At 32.6% G+C, this 9,497-nt stretch overlaps 1 protein-coding gene across 1 annotated transcript; it reads left to right on the top strand.

The window, feature by feature from the left end:
- Positions 1-1,442: 1,442 nt before the first annotated feature.
- Positions 1,443-3,553, top strand: LOC11438797 (uncharacterized). The gene is made up of 4 exons (XM_003609321.4): positions 1,443-1,824; positions 1,914-2,028; positions 2,118-2,232; positions 2,410-3,553. The coding sequence occupies exons 1-4, from the start codon at positions 1,724-1,726 to the stop codon at positions 3,297-3,299; spliced, it is 1,221 nt and encodes a 406-aa protein (XP_003609369.1). The 5' UTR covers positions 1,443-1,723; the 3' UTR covers positions 3,300-3,553.
- The last annotated feature ends 5,944 nt before the right edge of the window (positions 3,554-9,497 follow it).

The raw sequence follows: 9,497 nt of genomic DNA, 5'->3' as shown, positions 1-9,497 counted from the left end.
GAAAAAAAAAAGGGGATAGAACTTGAAAGTGGGATTGTGAACGTTACATAAAAACTGAAAAAGAAATTTGGCTTTGTGCAGGCAATGTCAAGAGTGGACATGACATGAAGGAGTGGGGAAGGCCCATACAGCGTCAGTATTGCTTCAAAGGCTGTTTTCATCACATAAAAGGATTTATTTACAGTGCTGAAGCTGCAGAATGTACCCGTTTACCCATCAATGTGTTCACTGCACATTCAATGCACATATTCATTCATATAATATCCTAGCAAAAAACCATATACTAAATATTATTTTTACTAGACATACGGGTCATGGTCCATTAAATGTATCATTGTCACGTCTTATTTCTTCATATTTGACCTTTGCAACACAATAATGTAACATAAACCCATATCATGTGGTGTACTTTTTAGGTAGCACAATATTCTAGCATATCCGAAACAACAGTGTTGTCTGTGGAATAAAAAACATGAATAAGAAACATAATTTAATAACCCTAGGGTAAAAATAATTTGAGCTAGGAACTAGGAAGGGTTAAAATTTGAAAAAGAATCTGAGTAGCTTTATTAAGGAAGAATGATGTACCTGGATTCTCTTTGGTTACTTTATATCGAAGTTGATATTAGTTTATGTTTTGTCATTTTCCTATATGTATGTACTACGAATATGGTGGCAATGTAATGTGTATGTATGGACATGCTTGTTCAATTTTATTTTATGTAGTAGTGAAAAAGTATAGAAGGGATGGGAGATAATAGATAGATACATAATAATGCATGTAACAACCCAATATTAAATATAGTATAGGGAGAGGGGGAGAATTTTAATAGACTTTATTATGCAGGTACTTTTTGATAGTAACCTAACCCTCCCACTCTCCTTTTCTCAAGAAAGAGGGTGTGACCAGACCCCACCCTAGACACACACATACACAAAGCAAAAAAAAAAAAAAAAAAGAAGATTGAAATGAACAAAACAACACCATCAAAGGAACAAATAAAAAAACCATGGGTAATTGTAAACCCTCTAAATTATTGAGGAAGACAAAAGAAAGAAAGAGAGAAAGCTACTACTACTACTGCCCCAAACAAAAACAGTCCCATTAGAAAATGTGGAATAAGAATAGCAATAACAAAGACAAGTGAAGCAAAGTGTAATTGACCCATCAAACAAACAAAACCCTATGTAGAGTGAGTGAGTGAGAGAAATAGAGAGAGCAGTACTGTGCCACCACCACACTGTGTTTGTTTCTATATACATAAAAAAAAAATTAAAATAATCACATTTCAAACTTTATATATATATATATATATATATATAAGAGAAAGTTAAATCAAACAAAATTTCAACATTAATTTTTGTTGACATATTCTTTTTTTTTATATATTGAACCGGAGGAAGTATATTAATAACAATATATTTTTTAGATCCAAGTCATTGGTTGTCAACAATTTTTATGTTGAGTCGATTCATTGAAAACTGTACTCTAATTTCAATTGAACCTACGCTATACGACTTGATGGATCCAAATTAATCAATGTTTAGGTTGGACATCGAGTTTTCAAGAATAAAAAAATATATGAAATAAAATATGTGAGTAAATATGTAAGTAAACTCCTCAAACAAAGACACACTACTCAATTATTTGTGTCCATTCCTTCTTCCCATATTGTTCCTGTTTGTGTTGTGTGTGTGTTTTGAAATTGTGAAGTTGTTGAAGATGCCGCGGCCAGGGCCAAGGCCATACGAGTGTGTTCGAAGAGCATGGCACAGCGAGCGTCACCAACCATTAAGAGGTTCCATCATTCAACAAATTTTCAGGTTCTGATCTTTTTTTTTTTCTCTCTTATTTTTCTTCATCTATGTTTTCTCTTCTACATTCTCTGATTGCACACCATGTGTTTGATTAGGGTTGTCACTGAAGCTCACACTCCAGCTACTAAAAAAAACAAAGAATGGCAAGAGAAACTTCCTGTTGTTGTTCTCAAAGCTGAAGAAATCATGTATTCCAAAGCTAATTCAGAGGTTTCTATAAACCCTTTTCTTGATTTTTGTTGTAATGTGGATTTTTTGTTTAAACCCTTTTGTTGATTTTGGTTGATTTGGTTTTTTAGGCTGAGTATTTGAACTCTGATACACTATGGGACCGACTCAATGATGCTGTTAACACAATTATAAGAAGAGATGAGACAACTGAAACTGGTGACCTTTTGCCCCCATGTGTTGAAGGTAATGAAAATTTTCATTTTTCTTTGGATCCATTTTTATGGGTTTTTGTAAAAATCATATTTTTATGTCTCATTTGGGATTTTCAGTGTTTTTGAGCTGATTTTATGTGTTATTGAGCTGGTAGTGTTGTGTTTTTTTAATTTTTGATTTTGTGGGTCATTTTTGTGTGTTGATCAGCTGCACTTAATTTGGGTTGCAAACCTGTTAGAACTTCGAGAAGTGATCGGCATAATAACCCTAGGACATATCTTGGTCCAAGACCTCAACAGCCTCCTTCAGGGTCTCCTAAACCTGTTGTTGGAAATCCCTTAAACTATGCAAAAGTGACAACTCCTGCTCTTTCACCGAATCATGTGTCGGATTCTAACCAGCATGTTCATCAAAATAGTAAGCCGAGTGGTTCAGGTAACTATCCTTACAATTTTCCGCCGAGTCAGCAGCAGCCATTGACAATGGAAGCTAAGCCCACGATGAATATGGGTTCAGTTTACCCCTTGTATTACAGTGGCGAAACCAGAGAGCCTCAAGCTCAAGTAAGGACTACTGTAAGAGATAATACTTCTTCAGACATGATCTTTGTTGGCAGACCGGTCATTACTCCAGTCCCTGAGCCTTCTGGAATTGGCCTATTGGAAAACTCCCGGTATGGTAGATTTCAACATGTTGCTAACAGAATTGTACAAGAAACAGCTTTAGGCACTCAGGAGTCACCAGGTGGGGAATGTGATTTATCTTTGAGGTTGGGTCAGTGTCTGCATCCTTGTTCAAGCGGCAAAAGTAGTTCAGCGTCTGAAATAGATGGCGTTGGTTTAGGTCTTTCTCAGGAGGGCAACAAGTATAGTCATATGCCTTTGCAGAGGAATAGAGAGCTATTTCTGTACCCTAGAGGAGCTGGTCATGGTACCATTGACTCCAGTTCTAGAGGCAATGTAGAGGGCGAAGATCAGAATTTAGAGGCGATGTTTCGGAAGCGCAAAGCACCTTTAGCTAACAATGAAGAGGATGGACAATTTTGCCGGCATCTAGGGGTCCCATCCAATCGTTTTACTGGTAGGCCAGGTTCGTAGATAGTCTTTTTGTTGTGTCATATATGTTTAGCAATTCAAGATGATCCAAAATGTTGTTGAATCCTCTTATGTAGACTCTCTGCTTGTGAAAAAATTTAGAAGCTGGCGTTGAGTTACTAGTTGCATTGCTGCAAATGTGAACTGTATATAAAAATCTTAGCTTGCTTTCTTTCATTTCTGCTTTGGCTCTTATTAGATTAAAAGAGAAAAGTGTGAAATTTGAACTTTTGAAATGGAGTGTCTATAAGCAACCATATCCCCCTGCTGAAGATTAAAGCAGTCCAGGTTAAATTTTATGCATGGCTAAGACATGACCAATGTGTATACTGTTATCCGTGCTATCCGCACCAAACCTGATCCTTTGTGGTAGAGACTTTAATCTGCAAGCTGAAATATCTATTTCTCAGCCAAGATTAGTTTCTTGACTCAAGTATATTGGCTTGGGAAAGATTTGTTTTTCATTAGCAAGTGATTGGTGACAAAACAGGCTAGTGACATTAATATTACTAGACAGAATAAACTATAACCGCGTTTAACTAAATCTGAAGCATAATTTTAAAATCAGTATTAGGAACCTAGGAAGTAAGTCAAGTTAGAAGACATGAGAATATTGTGAAATGGTGTCATTTAATGATATCCAAGGTCACCTCAAAATGGTAGAGGGTAGTTGCTCTGATTGTTTTCTGGGATATTACTGGAAATGAAGGTATTGGGGCTTAATCAATCTCAAATAAGCTTCTCCAACTTTTCATGGAGATGAAATGAGAAATTCCTAGGTGGCATACTGGCATTGCTGCCTACCATATACAACCCATTCACCAAACATAAAAAAAACATGTAATGCATGTGAGAAATGTAACGCTTTACACATGTCTGATATTGAACTGCCTAACTAATGAATTTTTTCTAGATCTTTATACTGATAAACTTTGATGTGGACAGATAACCAGTTTCAACTGTCTGATCAAAGTTCATTAGATGTTAGTTTCAAGATTTGGTTCAAAGGATACCAAACTGAGAGTTGTTCTAAAGCATGAATTGCAAGATTTTGTTTTACGATTGGTTGGGTTTTTGGTCCTAACATATGGGGAATAGACATCTAAGTCAGTAGTTGTCTTGTAATGGAATATACACTTCAAAATAAAACATGATTATTCTAATTGTGAATGCTTAGTGCAAGTTTACTTTTCAATAACGGTCACTATTTTCATTTTCAAATTATACGTGGGTGGGATGTAATCACATTTGGTTATGAGTATCATTTATAAAAGGAAAATGAGGAAAATGCTAATGAGTGCCGTTGGGACATTAAGTTTTTTTTTAATTTTTTTTTATTTTATTATAGAAAGAAATAAGGTGTATTAAATCAAGAATAAAGATGACTGGTAAATAACTATCAGGACGAAATGAAGATGAAAACTGTTACACATTACTAATACGAGGCCAGGAAAGGGTTAGAACATCTTTGTATATAAAAGGGACAAAAGAACCTCTAAATTATATTTAAAAGTGAAACCAGATTGTATTTACGAGATTGTTTGTTTATTGCAGAGTGAGTAGTATTTATACTCTTTGCATTAAGTTGTAAAAGTGAACCTTAATTATACTATTTTAATAAAAATATACATCAATTAAACACTTTGTAAAATTTTGATTTTTAATTTGTATACAAAACAAATTAAATCACCAAACTTTTGAAATAGAAGGAGTAATAAAGTTATGATAGCGTGAACCAATCAATTATGACAGAGAAAACTAAAATATCTTCCTTGCTGGAAAAACGTTACTACTATAACTCCTACAAAACAACTTCATAAATATCATTTGATTCTATGCCACATTTTAGACACACGTTTCTTCCTTGATAGAAGCCATAGTCGTGAGTTTAACCAATACTACTTTTGTCAACATCATGCATTAAGACTTAAGAGCGTTCCAATTCTTACGCAGGGCCATTATTGATATGCTATAGTATGCTGGTAACGAGGGTGTCATTATTAGTCACTCTCAAAAGCCAGAAGAGCATTTATCAAAATCATAGGTCCCATCCCATCGGGTAACGGGTGGTGGGGGGTAAAGCTTAGGGCCGGTCAAGGTGAGTTGTTTTGATAATGAATTGTGGCAACGGCTAATATGTATTCTTTTGATCTTTCTTTATTATAAATGCGATATGGTATTACAGAGGTCACAAGACTAAATGTATAGTGCTTCGACACATAAAACATAAAAAACATTAGTAAAAAGTAGAAACAACTTTTTATTATTATTATTATTATTAAAAAAAATATTTTTTAAGCGGTGACAACTAGGGTACCCATGGAAGAATGGTGAATAATTTACCCCAACCAATACACATTAGCCACATAAACATATTTTTAAGTGGTATCCATGAACTATCTTGACCCCACCAACAAATTGTTCATTTTCATTGGTTGGTGGGTAAATTACCCACCATTCTTCAAAGGTAATCTAGAAAAAACCTTTTTAAACATGTGTGCTAAAACTATACATTTGGTCTCGTGACCAAGTAAGATTAACTCTTATTAGACACATTTGCAAGCTGTAAACATTCAATCTGTTAAAAATCATGTTAGGTTTCACAATAGAAATCAAATAGGGGCGTTTTGGTAATTACATTTACAATTATTATTTGACGAGAATAAAAATAATTTACGTTTTTCAATAGAAATAATTTAAGATGTGCGTTGTTAACATTTTTCATAAAAGAAGAATGCTAGCATTTCTCATAGAAATAATCTAAGGGAATTTTGAAAGAAAAAAAAATGCAGGTAGAGTTTTGAAAAATACTATGACTTTTATTAAGGGGCTGTTAAATGTCAAAAAGTCAATCTTGAGACTTATAAATTATAACAAGGGATAATTTTTATCTTTTTTTTTTTAAAAAATAAAATAATAAAGGACATCAAATATTGTAGAAAACATTTTGTTTTAGATCATTACACCACGCAAATTCATAGTATTTTACTATAGACACAACACTTCTCTCGCGTCTTTTAAATTTTCATTTTTATCTCGTTCAGATTATATAATGAGATGTGGCAACAAATAATATGTATTCTTTTGTTATAACAAACATTAATAAATAAAAAATAGAAACAACTTTTTATTAAAAAAAGTGTTTTTCTATGAATGCATGCCTAAACAATTTAGTTTTGTGATCGAATAAGATTAACACTTTTTAGACACATTTGCAAAATTTAAGCAGCTATAACATTCAATTTGTCAAAAATAATGTTAGGTTTCACAATAGAAATCAAATATGGGCATTTGGTAATTATCTTTACAGTTATTGATTTGAAGAGAATAAAACAATTTACATTTTCCAATAGAAATAATCTTAGGGGATCTTTGAAAAAAAATAATGCATGTAGAGGTTTGAAAAATACTATAACTTTTATTAAGGGGCAAATAAATGTCAAAATTCAGACTTAGAGACTTTTTTTTTAAATGATGTCAGACTTGGGACTTATAAATTATAATAAGGGATACTTTTTAAAAAAAAAAAAAATAATAATAATAAGGGACATCGAATATTGCAGACAACATTTTGTTTTAGATCATTACACCTCACAAATTCAACATATCTTACTATAGACACAACACTTATCTCGTGTCCTTTAAATTTTCATTTTTATCTCATTTAGATTATAAAATTCAAAATCGAAAAATACGGTGTAGATTATATAATTTCAAACATGCATATAAAGAAATTTCAAAAACTTTTTTCTTTCCAACACTTGCAATTTCCTAACCTAAAAACCTCCAAAAACACGCATATGAATTTGAATTTCATATGTGCTTGTTATTGAATAACATATTTCTTTTTCTTCAAAACGTGTGTGGCTTCAAAATCTCAATATTTTTGCCCCAATGAATGTAATCTTGAAACAATTTTTTTATTTGTATCATAACCTAAAAACCTCCAAAAACACGCATATGAATTTGAATTTCATATGTGCTTGTTATTGAATAACATATTTCTTTTTCTTTAAACGTGCGTGGCTTCAAAATCTTAATATTTTTGCCCCAATGAATGTAATCTCGAAACAATATTTTTTTTTGTGGTGGTGGAGTTTGAACTTCGGACCTTATGCATTGTCCCTATCAACTGAACTAAGTTCACGAGGACATATGTATTTTAATTTGATTTACTGGGTAACACTCTTATGCTTGTATCGATTGATTTAAATTATAATTTAGTTTTTCAATTTATTATAATTGCATGATTCTTTTTCTTTTGGGTACAAATTGCATGATTCTTTATATGCGTTGACATTGAATTGAAGATGTTATTATTGGTGAATGTAATTGGATCTTTGAACAAAAAATAGATTGTTCTTGGTAATTTGTTGTGTTTATTTAAAATAACACACTAGACCTATTTTGATAGTACAAATAAACAATATATCATGTTTGAATTCAGTTAGATTAGTTTACTGCTATGCGAGTAAATAATTAGTTGTTTTTAGGGCTTTGGCCCTCTCTATCTAACAAAAGAAAAAATAGTTGTTTTGACTTGGTTTTAATGTTGATTTCGGTTGAACACAAATTTTGATGTCCAATTTTCTCATTGCAATTTTATAGTAATTATTATTAACTTAAGGACAAGAACTTTGTAACCCAAAAGCGTAAACCAAGCCATATAAACTAAAGAAATTTGACGACAGTTTCAACGGTGAGTGGGGGATGGAAAAGAAAATGGTGGTGGAACATGTGTGGAAAGAAAATCTAGTGTTTTTTTTGGGTTGCCGGGGCTTAACTCGACTTTGCATATGTTATGCATTGTCTCTACCATTTGTGTTAAGTTCACGGGGACAAAAAATCTAGTGTTTATAATAAGACTTATGCTCTTTATTTGATCTAAAAAGCAAAATTCAATTTTCTCGATGCGGAAAAATTTATTACTTCCCTATTATTTTTTATTTGGCTTAAATACACTTTTGGTCTCTCTATTTTAACATAATCAAAATTTTAGTCCTCTTATTTTCGAAACCACCATTTAGTCCCCCTATTTTATACTTTTTGGGTCTTTTTTAGTCCCCATCAATTTTGGTGATTTGTCACTTGGCATGCGTGTTGCTTTTTTTTTTAAGCAAAAAATTTTGGGGAGCAGAGGGGTCTCCTGCTGCTCCACCCTAATTATATAAAAAGTAAGAGAATTAGATTGGGGAACCATGAATCCTAATTTCTAAAATCCCCAATCTTCATCCATCATTTCTCTTCTTTACACTTCAGTATTGTTTTAAGGGTTTGTCTAACCTGTGCAACATTGCACATGTTAAGACATCTAAAAGTAGTAATTTTTCATTGAAAAACAAAACTTATTTATTAAAAAACTACATATTTAATATGAAATGCAAAAGTTCCAAGTCAAAGTTACCACTTTAAACTTCTTAACATGTGCAAATTTGCACATGATAGAAAAACTCATATATATATAATTGTTAATTAGATCTTTTTTCACTAGTAACCGTAAATTGGGGTGGAGTATAGCATGGGAAAGGAAAGTTGTTTCCCACCATGGGAAAGTTTTTTTGAACAGTTAGATTAAAGAGGAACACTGATTTAATCATAGACCACACATACCATATCTTTTTTACACTGTCTTCAATCTCGAGATTGAATTTCACCCACATCCACTATCACCGAATCCCATTTTCTTCACTGCCCACAGTCATAGAAACAACACAAATTCACACCAAGTATTTTTCCTCTCCCAATTGTTCTTAAAATAAGACTTATTCAAACTAATTACTTACTTATTTACTAACATCCAGTTAAAAAAAAAGATCTGCAGTTTTTTCTTCAAATAAATAAGTAGATCAAGGAACCACCATCCCCACCCTTTGCTCTCTCTCCTCCCTTTCCATCTCTGTCTGTTTGTAAAAATAAAAAAATAAACTCAGATTTGAAAAAGTTTCCTTAAACAACCTTCGCCGGAGAGCCATGGCAGACAACCGTGGGAGAGATTCATCTATATTATTGGTACAAATGTCTATAAGTTGGTGGCATTTAGTATACACAAATGCAAGATTTGTGCACCATGCAAAAGTTGTGCATATAAGAGCTGAAATCAATTCTGAGCCATTGATTTATTAATATAAAATTCCAACGGTTGAGATCTGTGCCAATTTTGTAACAGGTTACCTGCTGGTTTTAATGTGATGTTGGGTACAT

Source organism: Medicago truncatula, chromosome 4, assembly GCF_003473485.1.
Source record: "Medicago truncatula cultivar Jemalong A17 chromosome 4, MtrunA17r5.0-ANR, whole genome shotgun sequence".
NCBI classification, from domain to species: Eukaryota; Viridiplantae; Streptophyta; class Magnoliopsida; order Fabales; family Fabaceae; genus Medicago; species Medicago truncatula.
This window is presented reverse-complemented; position numbering and strand designations above follow the sequence as displayed.

Excerpts from the sequence above, each read along its gene's own strand:
- LOC11438797 (XM_003609321.4), top strand. The coding sequence starts at position 1,724 with ATGCCGCGGCCAGGGCCAAGGCCATACGAGTGTGTTCGAAGAGCATGG. Across the intron at positions 1,825-1,913 it reads ATCATTCAACAAATTTTCAG|GGTTGTCACTGAAGCTCACA; the intron begins GTTCTGATCTTT and ends GTGTTTGATTAG. Across the intron at positions 2,029-2,117 it reads ATTCCAAAGCTAATTCAGAG|GCTGAGTATTTGAACTCTGA; the intron begins GTTTCTATAAAC and ends TTGGTTTTTTAG.